Source organism: Macrotis lagotis, chromosome 1 (assembly GCF_037893015.1).
Source record: "Macrotis lagotis isolate mMagLag1 chromosome 1, bilby.v1.9.chrom.fasta, whole genome shotgun sequence".
Classification (NCBI taxonomy): Eukaryota; Metazoa; Chordata; class Mammalia; order Peramelemorphia; family Peramelidae; genus Macrotis; species Macrotis lagotis.
The window spans coordinates 390,033,069-390,049,334 of record NC_133658.1 but is presented as its reverse complement, the minus strand read 5'-3'; the positions used below and the strand labels follow the sequence as shown (position 1 = coordinate 390,049,334).

The 16,266-nt window shown below is 34.7% G+C and overlaps 1 protein-coding gene across 2 annotated transcripts in view; it reads right to left on the bottom strand.

The window, feature by feature from the left end:
* Positions 1 to 9,356: 9,356 nt before the first annotated feature.
* Positions 9,357 to 16,266, bottom strand: part of RNF145 (ring finger protein 145) — a 109,981-nt gene continuing 103,071 nt past the window's right edge. For both annotated transcript variants that reach the window (XM_074212511.1, XM_074212510.1), the window contains exon 11: positions 9,357 to 14,895. In XM_074212511.1, coding sequence (XP_074068612.1) covers positions 14,455 to 14,895 — 441 coding nt within the window. In that variant the 3' untranslated portion in view covers positions 9,357 to 14,454. The remainder of the gene's footprint in view (positions 14,896 to 16,266) is intronic.

Sequence of the window (16,266 nt, the reverse complement as noted above, 5' to 3'; positions counted from 1 at the left end):
TCTCCAAACCAGAAAGGCTTCTTAGAAGAGATCAGAAAGTTTAAAAATCAAATACAAAAATTGGGAAAAGAAATGCAATAGAAAATTGACATCTTACAAGAAAACAAATCTTTGAAAATACAACTGGACAAGAGCAAAAAGAAAACAATTCTCTCAAAAACACAATTAGGCAAATGGAAAACTTCAAAAATAGAACTGATCAATTAGAAAAGGAGATACAAAAAGTAACTGAACAAAACTCTTCTCTAAAAAAAAAGGTTGGAATCTGTGGAAACTAATGATTTCATGAGATACCAAGAATCTGTTAAACAAAACCAAAAAAAAAAAACCCAAAACAGAAGAAAATGTAAAATATCTCAGCAAAACAAAGACCTGTAAAATAGATACAGCAGAGACAATTTAAGAACTACAGGGCTTCCAGAACACCTTGAAGATTTTAAAAAAAGCCTGACCTCCATACTTCAGGATATAGTGAAGAAAAACTGCCCTGATATCCTGGAACCAGATGGCAAAATAATCATTGAAAGAATACATGGATCCCCTCCTGAAAGGGATTTCCAAAATGAAAACACCAAGGGATATTGTGATCAAATTCCAGAACTATCATATCAAGGAGAAAATGCTTCAAGGGGCCAGAAATTATTCAATTTAAATTTTAAGGAGCCACAGTCAGGATAACACAGGACCTGGATACATCAACCTTAAGAGATCAAAGGGTCTGGAATATGATATTCCAGAGCGCAAAGGAGTTTGGAATGTAGCCAAGAATTTACTATCCAGGCTTTTCCTGTAGTACATGGCACCTACACAAAAATTGACCATGTACTAGAGCATAAAACCTCATAATCCAATGCAGAAAGGCAGAAATACTGAATCCCTTTCTAACCATAATGCAATAAAATCACTTGCAATAATGGGCCCTGGAGAGATAAACCTAAAACTGATTGGATCAAACAACAAATTATAGAAAGAATTAGTGATTTCCATCCAAAACAATGACAATAATGAGACAACATGCCAAAAATTGTGGGATGCAATCCAAGCAGTTATAAGAGGATATATTATTTCCCTAAATGCTTACATGACTAAAATAGAGAAAAAGAAAATCAATGAACTAAAAAAGTTAGAAAGAACAAATTAGAAGTCCCAATTAAATACCAAATTAGAAATTCTAAAAATTAAAGGAGAAATTAATAAAATTGAAAACAAGAAAACTACTGAATTAATAAATAAAACTGAGTTGGTTTTATCAGAAAACCAATAAAATAGATAAACTTTTGGTTAATTTGATTTAAAAAAGAAAGAAGAAAAGCAAATTTTAAGTATCAAAAATGAAAAGGGTGAACTCACCACCAATGAGGAGGAAATTAAAGAAATAATTTGGAACTATTTTGTCCAACTGTGTGTCAATAAATTTGATAATCTAGGTGAAATGGATGAATATTTAAAAAAATATAAATTGCCCAGGTTAAATGAAGAGGAAATTAAATACCTAAATAACCCTATCTCAGGAAAAGATATTCAACAAGCCAACGATGGACTCCCTAAGAAAAAACTCCAGGGCCAGATGGATTCACTAGTGAAATCTTTCAAACATTTAAGCAAAAATTTGTTCCAATTCTATATAAACTATTTGGAAAAATCAGTGAAGATGGAACTCTGCCTAATTCCTTCTATGACATCAACATGGTGCTGATACCAAACCAGGAAGAGTCAAAATAGAAAAAGAAAATTATAGACCAATTTCCCTAATGAATATGGATGCAAAAATCTTAAATAAAATATTTGCAAAGCTATTTCAGCAAGTTATCACTAGGATAATACACTATGGCCAAGCAGGATTTATTCCAAATATGCAGGGTTGGTTCAATATTAGGAAAACTGTCCACATAATTGACTATATTAATAACAAACCTAACAGAAATCATATGAGTATGTCAATAGATGCTGAAAAAGCCTTTGATTAAATACAGCACCCATTCCTACTAAAAACAATAGAGTAGGAATAAAAGGATTGGTCCTTATGCTAAGCAGTATCTATTTGAATCTATCAGCAAAAATTATATGCAATAGGGATAAGCTTGAAGTATTCCCAATAAGATCAGGATTTGAAACAAGGATGCCCATTATCACCACTACTATTCAATATCATACTAGAAATGTTAGCTTTAGCAAGAAGAGAAGAAAAGAAAAAAAATTGAAGAAATTAGAATCAGGAAGGAAAAAACAAAACTCACTCTTTGCAGAAGATATGATAGTATACCTAGAGAATTACAAAAAGTCATCTAAAAAACTACTAGAAACAATTAGCAATTTTAACAAAGTTGCAAGATATAAAATAAACCCACACAAATCTTCAGCATTTCTATATGTATTACTAACAAGATACAGCAGCAACAGTTAAAAAGAGAAATCTCATTTAAAACATCAGACAACATAAAATACATGGGAGTCTATCTGTATACCTTGGGAGACTCAAAAACTCTATGAAAACAACTATAAAACACTTTTCACACAAATAAAATCAGATCTAAATAATGGGCAAATATCAATTGCTCATGGATAGGCCATGCTAATATAATCACAATGACAATTCCACCTAAATTAAACTACTTATTTTGTGCCATACCTATCAAAATTACAAAAAATTACTTTAGTGAGCTAGAAAAAAATTGTAACTAAATTCATAGGGAGAAACCAAAAGTCAAGAATATCAAGGGATTTAATGAAAAAATGCAAAAGAAGGTGGCTTAGCCTTACCATATCTAAAATTATATCATAAATATTCAATCATAAAACTGTCTTGCACTGGTTAAGAAATAGAGTGGTGCGCAGCTAAGTGTCACAGTGGATAGAACACTAGTCCTGGAGTCAGGAGAAACTGAGTTCAAATCCAGCCTCAGACACTTAATATTTGCCTAGCTTGTGTGACCTTGGGTTAGTCACTTAACTCCACTGCCTTAAAATAAATTTTTTTAATTACAAAAAGAAATAGAGTGGTGGATCAGTGGAATAGATCAGGTGGAAAAGAGAGCAGGAAATGATTAGTTATCTGCTGTTTGATATACCCAAAGAGTCCAGCTTCAACTGGAAGATAGTATGGCAGAAACTAGGATTAAACTAACATCTCCCTCCAAGATAAAATAAAAATGGGTACAGGATTTAGACGTAAAAGACAATATTATAAGCAAATTAGGAGAACAAGGAATAGTTTACCTGTCAGCTCTATGGAAAGCAGTGCAGTTTATGACCAAGGAAGAGATGAGATTATAAAATAAATTGGATAGTTCTGAATACATTAAATTAAAAAGCTTTTGCACAAACAAAACCACTCTAACCAAGAGAAAAGGAAATATAGTAAATTGAGAAACAATTTTTACACCTAGTGTTTCTGACAAAGGACTCATTTCTAAAATATATAGAGAACTGAGCCAAATTTATTTTTTAAAAAAAGCCCTTCCCCAATTGACAAATAGTCAAAGGATATGTAAAGGCAATTTTCAAATAAAGAAATCAAAGCTATCTATAGTCATATGAAAAATTTCTCTAAATAATTATTGGATAAATGCAAATTAAAACATCTCTGAGGTAATGCCTCACACCTTTCTGATTGGCCAATATGACCAGAAAGGACAATGATCAATGTTGAATGGATGTGGGAAATCTGGAACAATGATGCATTGTTAGTAGGACTGTGAACTGATCCAACCCTTCAGGACAGCAATTTTGAATTATGCCTAAAGGGCAATAAAATGTGCTATCCCTTTGATCCAGCAATACCACTACTGGGTCTGTATCCTGAATAGATCATGAAACATGATAAAAACTCCACATGTACAAAAATATTTACAGCAGCTCTGTTTGTAGTGGCAAAGAATTGGAAATCGAGTTCATCAATTGGAGAATGACTAAAAAAATTATGGTATATGTGTGTGATGGAACATTATTGTTCTATTAGAAACCAGAAGGGATGGGATTGCAGAGAATCCTGGAGAGACTTGCATGAATTGCTGCTGAGTGAGATGAACAGAAGAACATTGTACACTCTAACAACACCATAGGGTGATGATCAGCCTTGAGGGACTTGCTTACTACATCAGTGCAATAACCAGGGACAATTTTAGGGTATCTTTGTTGGAGAATACCATCTGTATCCAGAGAAAGAACTGTGGAGTTTAAAGGAAGACCAAAGATTATTATCTTCAATTCTTAAAAAAAAGTTGTTTTATGTATTACATTATTTTGCTATCTTTAATATTTTCTTTCTTCCTTATAGACTTTTTTTCTCCCAACACATTCAATTTTGATATATGCATATCATGGAAACAAATGTCAAGACTATCAGACTGCCTTCTGTTGGGGGGAGGAGGAGAGGGGAGGGAGGGGAGAACAAAATTGTAAAATTCAATTGCAAAATAATGATTTTTTTTACAAAGTTTCTTCCTCTTTGCTTTTTTAAATTTTTTGTTGTTTTTTTGGTTTATTACAATAATTTTGTTATAAGAGTAAACATAAACCCTCCCCCCCCCCCAAGAAGATGAGAAACCTAAAGAATAGTGAGAGAGAGGGAAAAAATGTACTTCAGTCTATGTTCAGATTCCAATGGCTCTGTCTCTGGAATGAGTTGCCTTCTTTATCATAAGTCCACCAGAGAAGTTGTTTCAATATTTTTCCCACAGTTGCTATTACTAGCTGCATATCTCTCCATTCTATTCCTCCCCACTCTCATTTATTCTATTATCTCTCTCCTTTCATCCTGTCCCTATCCAAAAGTGTGTTGTATCTGAGTACTCTCTCCCACAGTCTTCCCTCTCTTCAATCACCTATTCCTCTCTTCCCTCCTCCCATTCCCACCCCCATCCCATTCCTTTCTTCTCATTTTTCTCTAGGGTAAGATATATTTCTATACCCTACTAAGTGTGTATGTTATTTCCTCTCTGAGTCATTTCTGATTAGAATGAAGGTTCACTCATTCGCCCTTGCCTTCCCCCATTCCACTCCATTGAAAAAGTTTTGCTTTACTCTTATGTGAAATATCTTAGCTCCTTCTTCCTCCCAATTCTTCCCTTTATCACCCATTGACTCCATCTTTTTACTCTATTATACCATTATATTCTGTTCCTGCCTGTGCCCTATCTATATATTTTCGTTCTTTTTTTTTTTAGGTTTTTTTGCAAGGCAAAATGGGGTTAAGTGGCTTGCCCAAGGCCACACAGCTAGGTAATTATTAAGTGTCTGAGACCAGATTTGAACCCAGGTACTTCTGACTCCAGGGCCGGTGCTTTATCCACTGCGCCACCTGGCTGCCCTTTATATATGTTCCTTTTAACAGCTCTTATAAATGGTAAAGCTCATATAAATTATCAATATCTTCTTCCCATGCAAGGATACAAACAGTTCAATATCATTAAGTTCCTGATAGCTAAGTCCCTCTCTTCCACTCTCTTTATGGTTCACCAGAGTCCTGTACTTGAAGATCAAACTTTCTGTTCAGCTCTGGTTGTTTCAGTAGGAAAGTTTGAAAGATCCCTGTTTCATTGAAAGTCCAACTTTTCCCCTGAAAGAGGATGTTCAGTTTTGCTGGATAGTTGATTCTCAGTTGTAAACCAAGATCTTTTGGCTTCCAGAATATATTACAATCCCTAAGAGCCCTTAATGTAGATGCTGCCAGATCCTGTAAGTAATGGAGCCTTGGTAGTTGAATTGTTTGTTTCTGGCAGTTTTTAGTATTTTCTCTTTGACTTGGGAGTTTTGGAATTTGGCTGTAACATTCCTGGAAGTTTTTCTTTTGGGATCACTTTCAGAAGGTGATTGGTGAATTCCCTCAATTTCTATTTTACCATTTGCTTCTAGGGTATCAGGGCAATTTTGCTATATCATTTCTTGAAAAATGAAGTCTAGGCTCTTTTCCTGGTCATGACTTTCAGGTAGCCCAATAATTTTTAAATTATTTCTTCTGTATCTGTTTTGGTGGTTGGTTGTTTTTCCAATGAGATATTTCACATTTTCTTCTAATTTTTGGCTTTTTTGGAAAGGTTTTATTTCCTCCTGATTTCTCACAAAGTCATCAGCTATAGTTCCATTCTGCATTTGAAGGAGTTGTTTTCTTCAGAGAACTTTTTTATCTCCTTTTCCAGCTGGCCAATTCTGCTTTTTTTTTTTTTTTTTTAGGTTTTTGCAAGGCAATGGGGTTAAGTGCCCAAGGCCACACAACTAGGTAATTATTAAGTGTCTGAGACCCGATTTGAAGTCAGGTACTCCTGACTCCAGGGCCAGTGCTCTATCCACTGTGCCACCTAGCTGCCCCCAATTCTACTTTTTAAGGCATTCTTCTCATTTGCCTTGTGTTTTGCTTTTTCCATTTGGTCTACACTGGGTTTGTTTTTTTAAGAATTTCAATCCAATTTTTTTTTTTAAATTAAAGATTTTATTTGAGTTTTACAATTTTCCCCTAATCTTACTTCCCTCCCCCACCCCCACAGAAAGCAATTTGTCAGTCTTTACATTGTTCCACGGTATACATTGATCCAAATTGAGTGTGATGAGAGAGAGAGAAATCATATCCTTAAGGAAGAAACATTAAGTATAAGAGATAGCAAGATAGACAATATGATATCAGTTTTTCTAAATTAAAGTTAATAGTCCTTGGTATTTGTTCAAACTCTACAGTGGCTTCTCTGGAAACAGACGGTATTCTCCATTGGAGACAGCCCCAAATTGTCCCTGATTGTTGCAATGATGTAATGAGCAAGTCCATCAAGGTTGATCATTCCCCCCATGTTGTTGTTAGGGTGTACAGTGTTTTTCTGGTTCTGCTCAACTCATTCAGTATCAGTGCATGCAAATCCTCCAGGCTTCCCTGAATTCCCATCCCTCCTGGTTTCTAATAGAACAATAGTATTGCATGACATACATTACCACAGTTTGCTAAGCCATTCCCCAATTGAAGGACATTTACTTGATTTCCAATTCTTTGCCACCACAAACAGGGCTATGAATATTTTTGTATAAGTGATATTTTTACCCTTTCTCATCATCTCTTCAGGTTATAGTCCCCGTAGTGATATTGCTGGATCAAAGGGTATGCACATTTTTCTTGCCCTTTGGGCATAGTTCCAAATTTCTCTCCAGAAAGGTTGGATGAGTTCACAGCTCCACCAACAATCTAAACTGATTTTTAACATATAATTTTCTTCAGCATTTTTTTTGGTATTTCTTTCACCAAGCTGCTGATTTGGTTTTCATGATATGTCTGCATTTCTCCTCCCAATTTTTCCTCCACCTCCCTTAATTGCTTTTCAAAGTCTTTTTTGAGCTCATCTATAGTATGTGTCCATTTTCTATTTCTCCTGGAGGTTGTGGATACTGAAGCTTCTATTTTGTCATCATTTGAGTATGTGTTTTGATCTTCTATGGGACTAAAGTAATTCTCTATGGTCAGATTCTTCTTTCTCTGTTGTTTACTCATGTCCTCAGTCCAAAACTTAATTTACAGCACTTCCAAGGCTTTGGGGGTTTTTGGGGGCACCCCACTAAGACCTTTATTCCTCCAAGGTCTTATGCTCTCTTGCCTATGCTTTGTTGTGTAGATGATCACAGGTCTCCCCTCTGCCTTGGAGCTGTGAGGTGGGTCCCTGCTATCTTAGTATGGAAGGTCAAACTGCAACAAGGATCTGAGTGTGGGCAAACAGCAGAGTCCTACCCCAGGGAGAGCAGAGAGATTTCTGCAGTCTCCCCAACTCTTTTACCGTCTGTGGGCTTTGCTCTGTAGGTGCAGGCTGATTTCCCCCGAGCTGCAGATTCTATGGCTGGTGCTCCTCATTCCACACTCATTCTGATGGAGCAGTTCTCTCACCGCCACTTTGAGCTGTTCCCAGGTGATCCTTGGGCTGGGCTGGGCTGGGCTGCATTGTGGCAAGGGTTTTTTTTTTCCCAACTCCTGGTCTTTCTTGAACTGGGAAAATGTATCACTCTGTTTTTCTGTGGGTTCTGCCTTTCTGAATTTTGGCTACAGTCATAATTTGATGCCTTTTGGAGTTTTTTTTGGGGGGGGCAAAATAATTATTGATAGAAACTACTATTGTACATAATTGGAAAACAAAGTATTTATATTTTAAAAATTTGAAAAAACAAACCAAAGGAATTGATTTAGATCAAAAGAAAAGGGTCAAATAATCAAGTATCCAAACAGTTTTATGGAAAGATTCACTATCAATGAACACATATGAACAATATGGCTACCTAAAATGGAGGCATACTGCCTAACTTCCACATGCCTACTTTTTAAGCAGAAACTTGAAATTTACACTAGATCAAACAATGTTCAGGAAATCTGATACAAACCTACAGTAAGTGATCTTTCCACTATAGAACTGTATTAAAAAGTCAGGCAAGGGGCGGCTAAGTGGCACAGTGGATAAAGTACTGGCCCTGGAGTCAGGAGTACCTGAGTTCAAATCTGACCTCAAACACTTAATAATTACTTGTGTGGCCTTGGGCAAGCCACTTAACTCCATTTGCCTTGCAAAAACCTAAAAAAAAAGTCAGGCAGAAACCCAAGGATAATAGCAAAAGGCACCTGCTACCCAGTAAGCTAATGCCAGCAGAGGCAAACAAGTCAGTAGCCTCTCACCATTGGCAAACATGGGTTAGACATGTTTAGCATTCTGTGTCTGGAGGCAGCTAGAACTGAGGGTTCTCTCTAGAAAATCCCAGTTTAGAAATTCTGAGTTCGTAGAAAGAGGACCTTTGAAGCCTCAGGGAGGAAAAGCTACCAATGGCAGGAAGCAGATGAAGACAGCTCAGATACTCCAAGATCCCTAGCATTCTCTCCTGAGATGCATTGAGGGTCCTAAAAAACCAGGGCTCTGAACTTCAAAGATTGAGGCAGATCTTATATTAAGTGAATTAAAAATCAGTGCAGGAATCCAGGTAACCCATAGATTGACCCCACCACTTTAATGTACAGAAAGCAAAATCTGATCATAGAACAAAGTCCAATTGAGAATTTTGGAGAAGTCTGAGAAAAATAAAGCACTGACCAGCATTTAGTCAGCAACTCTGTAACTCTGTAACAGTTGCATGAAAAGAGTCAGAGGGGGGGAAAAACCTATGGTTTCCTACAAGGACAACCCAAATACCTAAGAGAAATGAGATAAAAGTGATATAAAAAATCTGGAGGACAATAATATATACATATATATAGCTTAGAAAAAGGAAATTTAGAAAAAGAATCTTAGAAAAGAATATTTACCTAAAAGATTCTCTGAAAACTAAAAAAAAAAATAAAGAGGCAGAAATGAGTGACTCAGAAGGGTAGAAATATTGTAACAAGAACAGTAAAAGAAAATAAAATGCAAGGAATATAATTTTCAAACTAACTTGTGAAACCAGATCAAGGAGAAATCATCTAAAATATGTAAATTCCTAAAAATGTAAGGGGGGAAATATGTCTGGTGGATTCTATATTTCAAGAAATTATAAATGAATAATTCTATCCAGATCTATTAGAATCAAAGGGCAAAATGAAGATAGAATCTACAGATGATCTCTTCAAAATTCCAGAAATGTCATAGCCAAAACCCAAGATTCCTGTAACTAACAGTATGACCAGAAACCAGAAAGGTCAGGTTCAAATACCAAGGAAACACTTTTCACACAAGACTTGACAGCTTCTACTAAAACCAAGAGATCTTGGAATACAATACCCCCCAAAAGTTTTAGGCAGGTTTATGATTAAGAATAATTTAAGCTTAAATGCTGAGCATAATCCTATAGGAAAAACAATGGATCTTTAATGGAATAGAGCACTTTTGAGCATTTCTGATCAAAAGACCAGATCTGAGTAGAAATTTTGAAATACAAACCCAAATCAAGAGAAATTGAGAAAGGTAAATTAATTTAATTAAAAATGACCATATGATGTAGAGTTAATATTATAATAGGGGAGAAGAAACAAGCTTTCCTTCAGGACATTAATGACTTTACTGACTTCAAAGGTTTTTTTGAAAAAGAAGTTAAATTAGAAAAAGAGAGTAAGTGGGGCTGAAATGGTCCTGCTCTGAGGGTTTTAAGAGGGGGAAAAGGGAGAGCAAAAAGGAATAGTGTAGAAATGAGGAAAGACCAGATTTTATTATTTCTCATAAGTGCACACAAGCATTGAAACATGAAAGAGGGAGTTGAGAAGTAGGCATCAAAAAAATTTCATTCTTATCTAAAACAAAGGAGGATTAGCAGAGTTTGCTATATAAAAAATACATAAAACTCATCAGAGAAATAAAGATGGGGTGATATAATAACAGAGAAGGAATAGTCACACTTAAATCGTGATCCTAAAAAGGGATATTAGATGGGGGGAAAGGAATACAAAGAAATATGGGGTGGTACTCATCAATTAGGGAATAATTGAACAATTAGTGATATAGTAATGCAATAGAATATTATACTGTAAAAGATGAAAGACATAATTACACAGAATCCTGGGTGGTATGAACTGACTCAGTGAAGTGAGCAGAACCAGAATAATTGATAAAGGGACAACACTATTTAAAAAAATTTAAGATTTTAATTAATGCAGTAAGCAATTGATTACTGAGGACCTATGATGAAATATGTTAACCACTTCCCAACAGATAATGAACCCTGAATGCAGAAAAAAAAAGTCATTTTTTTTTGGACAAAGTCACCTTAAGGTTTCATCCCTTTGGTTATGCTTATTTGTTATTGTTTTTTCTTTCTGTTCTTAAAAATGAGAGGTTTTAATGAGAGCCATTGGAACTTTTTTTTAATGCAAAGAAGGAAAAGAAATTTCAGGTGGAAGCACTCAAAAGTACAATAATTTTTAAGAAAATTTACCATAAGCAATAATTAGGAAAATGAGCATACCTCTAGATGGAAATGTGTAATATTGGGGTAATTTATTTTTCAATGAACATTCTCCTTTTGCTCTGAGACCTTCATCTGTAATACTGAAAAGGAAAGTACAACTCCTAGAGGATGGAAAGTGAAAAAAATGAGAACAGGAAACTTAATAGGGAAAGAATTGTCATGTAGATAACTAGATTCACAGGAAGAAGAATGTTATAGATCAGGGATGGGGAAATCACTTTTTTCTGCCAAGGGTCATTTGGACATTTACTGCGTCATTAGTGAGCTATATTATATTTGGTCAAACATTTATTTGCCCATAAAAGCTTCTAGATTTATTGAATTTCAAGCTCCACCTATAGTTGTCATGGCAGAGCCACACAAAATAATTTCTTGGTTGCAGATAAAGAACTGGTCATAATTAAACCTAACATTTTCATAACACTTACTTTGTATAAGACATTGTCCTAAGCACTTCGCAATTATTTTCTAATTTGTTCCTCTGGTAGTGAAGGAGAGGTAGGGTAAGTGCTATTACTTTCCTTATTTCTTAGAGGAAATAACTGAGCTACACAAGAGTTGAAATGATTTGTCCAGGGTCATATAATTAGTTATTAAGCATTTGTGGCCAAATTTGAACTCAAGTTCACTATGACACTAGCAGACCATGTGCTCAAGACCTCACAATTGTGTAATTTAGAATAAATCATTTAAGTTCAATATATCTATTTCTTAATCTATAAAATGAGAATAACATATGTACCTCAAGAAGGTTGTTGTAAGGCTAGTGCTTTGTAAGTCTTAAAAATTACTATGTAAATCGAGATTATTATCTATCCAACTGCTTCTGATTATTCTGACTGGTTGTTTAGCATTGAGGTTTACAGTAGATATGAAATGTTACTCTACATTCAAGGTGGAAGAAATCGATCTGAAACTGGCTAAACTATAAAATTATTGATAAATATATTTGAAATTCAGGGACAATAATAGTTTCTAAAAGAAGAGAAAATGACAGCTCTACATGGGTCACTGAGGTTACTTGTTAAGTTTCAAATGCATTAAAAAAATACAACCCAACATAAAATTACCCAATTACACATCTGAAATTCACATTTCCTTTCCATAATGTCAGAATCAGGCACTTTGCTAAGATTGTAGTTGAAATTAACTGACTCACAGAAATTCTATTTTCTTTCTAAAAGCAATGTGTTTGTAATACATAATTTATTTACAGTTTAAGAATACCTCTTTGCTAGTTAAATTAATAATGTGATTTACCTCTTCTTTGGAGAATGCTGTCTTTTCTATCTTAAACAGAAAATTAAACAGGTATTAAAAATAAAGTGTATTATTTTAAAGCAAATTCATAGTCCTTGCTAGAGCATGACCATTTGGGACTAGAGCACAAGCCAATGAACAGAATACAAAATAAAAGAATGTGAAGAAGCTTCATGTAGCAAGTGTTTAAAAATCATACACACTCATGTTAAGGAAAAAAGCCCTACACATGATTTAGATAAGTAAGACCAGAACTTCATGTGTTGGAAAGTGATATATTGGTGAAGTAAACTTTCATCCGTCTTAGATAAAAAAAAATTACATCAAATATCTTAGTTATAAAAGTTATTATTTACTTCAAATACTTTTAAAGTGCTTTGATTTTATAAATGGAGATAACTTATTCCACGAATGCAGATCAAAATCTTCTCCACACCTTCATGGGTTGATGCAGTTAAAAAAAGTTAATAAACCAACAGCCAAAAAGTGAAAGAAGCTTAAATAGTCCTTAAAATGACAGTCACACAATCTAGCTTGGGACATCTCAAAGATTTGGCAGATCAGAATCGACATCTATAACATGATGAGGCAAAGGACAACCTTAGTGGAATCCTATGACTCAACACAGTGTTACTAAGGCATAAAGAAGGTTTAAAAGGCAAATACATTTAGAATGATTTGTTATTCTCACTTCATTTATGATAAAATGAATAACCTCTAAAGAAAAGCTCTGTATATAATACAGAAAATCAGTTTGAGTATACATTATTCGCCAATGAACATTAAGTATGCCTAATTTCCTAAGTCTAAGAATATTGTATAAATCAGTGCCTCTATCCTAACATATTACAAAGTAACATTAAGATTTGAAAGATTCAAGTCATGACATAGGAATGTTTCTTTCTTATTAATCTCAAACACACAAAACAATGGCTGTGCTACAGAAAGGAAAAAGTAGAATTAGGTGTATTTTGAAGATAATCAGTACAATGAGTCAACATATAAATACTTAGAAGAAAGCAAAATAAAATTCTAACAGTTTTATTTATGAGAAACAGGGAATTCTTGAAAAACTCAACTCAAAATTCTTTGCAGCAATAATCACATGAGCAAAACATAAAATCTTCAAATTTAAATTTATTAAGACATTCAGCTATGTCTGTCAGTCTACATCCAAATTTGCTACTAAAAATAAAATAATGTCACATCTCACATTAGGAATACCAACTCTGAAAAACACTTTTTTGAGCCAAGCCTATTGTATAAATAATAATGACTAGTTTCTTTTCATATCAAAATTCACATAAAAAATTGCCAATCCCCCCACCCCAGTTCTACCAGAAGCCATGATGAATGTAAAAATTTAAATATGACACAACCTTGTCAAAGAAAAGGTGCAAAGTCTATCAACAGCTTTAAAAGTGGCATTTGCGGCATTTGATCATACAATTAATTATGTACTCATTCCCAAAGTGCAAATATTGCCAGAATTTAACACTGTTTTGATTTCAATTGCAAGAATTAAACATTACACAGGACTGAAAAGTACACCTAGGGCCTTTATCTGTTCCTAAAGCTCCTCTCACTTTGTGCCCCTAAACTTGTAAAGACTCCAAAGTGTTCATTAGTGCTTTAGTTTACTTCACACAGGCAACACAGTATACAGTATATTAGCAAAAATTTCATATACATCAAAATATTAATGACTCCATCATAAAGTTCAAGAGTCACAGATTACATGAATGCACATTGCAACACCCACATGCCCACCCGCCCCCCACAGACACCTAAAGCACATATGATGTAGGAGCGTGCTTCAATCTTTCAAATAAAATCAACGCTTTTTACATCTTTGATTTTGCTTCAGTGCTATACAAAATTCAATAATCACCTGACTGAGTTCCATTTAAATGAGAAAAAAGGGGACAGGAATAAGGGCCAATAACTCTCTGATACTCTGGGACAAGACTAATCTTTCTAATATAAAGTAAAAGATCCATTCAGCTTCTTCCCACACCGTTTTTAATGATTTTATTTTCCTTTCCATAGCCCTCAGAAAATACTCAATTTTTTGTCTGATTTATCCCCTCAATTCAGTGGCAGTTTCTCAAGTAGCTGATGTTGCTTTTCCTTGGCAAACTTCTACTATCAGCATGGGACATATAGATACTTTTTGATTATTATAGATTGCCAAAACTCTCTGAATGCCTAGGGTTTGTAAAAGCAGGTGGTCTCTACTGAGAAAAGATTATCTTGGATCCCTGGAATGTCTCTGTTTCCTGTATAACTATCACAAGTTCCTAAAATCTAGACATGACTTCTGTCTTGAATTAAATCTTCCTCTAAAAGTTCAGGTTGTTCTTCTGTCTTCATATCTTCTTGGCTAACCACAATAGAGCACATCTCAACATGGGGGCTTGGAAGATGCACCTGGGTTTCAAAAGTCCCTTCCTGGTGACCTATCACTCTGGTCATTTGTTCATTACTATCTCTAGAGTCTTCTTTCAAACTAGCAGCCCCTCCAAGGGGCTCTTGAACTGAAGGGTCAGTTTCTTCTTGAACCACAATATTTTGCTCTGTTCCAGGGTTTGGCTGTGGAGCTGGTTCTGGTCCTATTCCTGGAGGATGGGAGGAATTTTTAAGGTGGCAGTGGCACAGAGGGCAAGTCTCTTGTACATATAGCCATTTCTTAAGGCAACCTGCATGGAAGAAATGGCTGCATGGAGTTATCACAGCAGACTTCATGTCCTAAATGAGAAAGAAAAGAGAAGTTAGTAAATTTCTCATAATTTATGTCTTTGATGCTACTTCAAAGTTTCTTTGATCCCAATATTTTGCTTCCCATATTATTAAAATGAATTAGAATGTGGAATAATGGGACTTGGGATAGAATACTTCAAGTAAGTAATCTTTTCACCACCAGAGGGCCCCCCATGCCAATAAAAGAGGTGAATAGAGTAATTTTTAAAAGTGACCAGAAACAAAAATGAATGATCTAGAATGTTTCTTGAAACTTTCTAAAATGAATTTTGTCTTTGCTAATAACTGAATGACTGAATAATTTCAGCAATATCACATCAATGAAATTATATTTTTAAAATCAGAAAGAAATATCTCCATATTCCATTACAGTCTGAGAATAGACTTAACAATGATAGATTTTTTTCCCCAGGGCATAAAATCATCTGTAAGGCTTTATGAAATAAAGTGTTGAAGATATGAAGTAAAAACTTCCAGCAAGGGGTGGCTAGGTGGCATAGTGAATAAAGCACCAGCCTTGGAGTCAGGAGTACCTGGGTTCAAATCCGGTCTCAGACACTTAATAATTACCTAGCTGTGTGGCCTTGGGCAAGCCACTTAACCCCATTGCCTTGAAAAATCTAAAAAAAAAAAAAAAAAACAACTTGCAGCAATCTCCATTGTTAGGTAGTTGCCAATTTATCTTTTTAATATAAGATAACTACAAATGTCTCAAAATACAAGTGATGTCATTTTGGCCTTCTTCAAAAACAGTCCAAACAATCCTCTTTATCAAGAGCTGGTAACACTTGGTTGGGAGTTACTCACAAGCAGGAAGTCATACAATGAAAGCAGCAAATAGGAAGCTTAAGCAGTAACTTATCTTCTTTATGTGCTATCAGCAGTTGATTTAAGTCAATGACAAGCAAGAAAAGGGGAAATCTATGTGTTCCAATGAAATGACAAGAACTTCTCTGGAGAGCTTCTGAAGCCAATTTGTCTAAAATGCTTTTTAATGCATATGTGCAGATGGGAATGTTTGTTGTATGATATTACAATTTTATTCCAGCAGCTAAGAAAGGTAAGAGCAGAACTACTTATGTTAAAATCTATGATATCTTTTTTACATATTCTCTACCACTTTCTCCCCAAACTTTACTAACACAATTAATTGTCGGAAAATACAATTTTAGAAAAATATTCAAATTCTAGGAGCCATGTTGTTTCTATTACAAAAAAAAATTAAATAACTAATACACCTTAATTATATTCAAAAGTAAGATTGGAGAAAAAAGCATATTGCCATGCATGCCTGTTTCTACCTCCTCCCTTTTATGCTACTAGGAGCCTAGAAAGAACAAAATAATTTGGAATATAAGC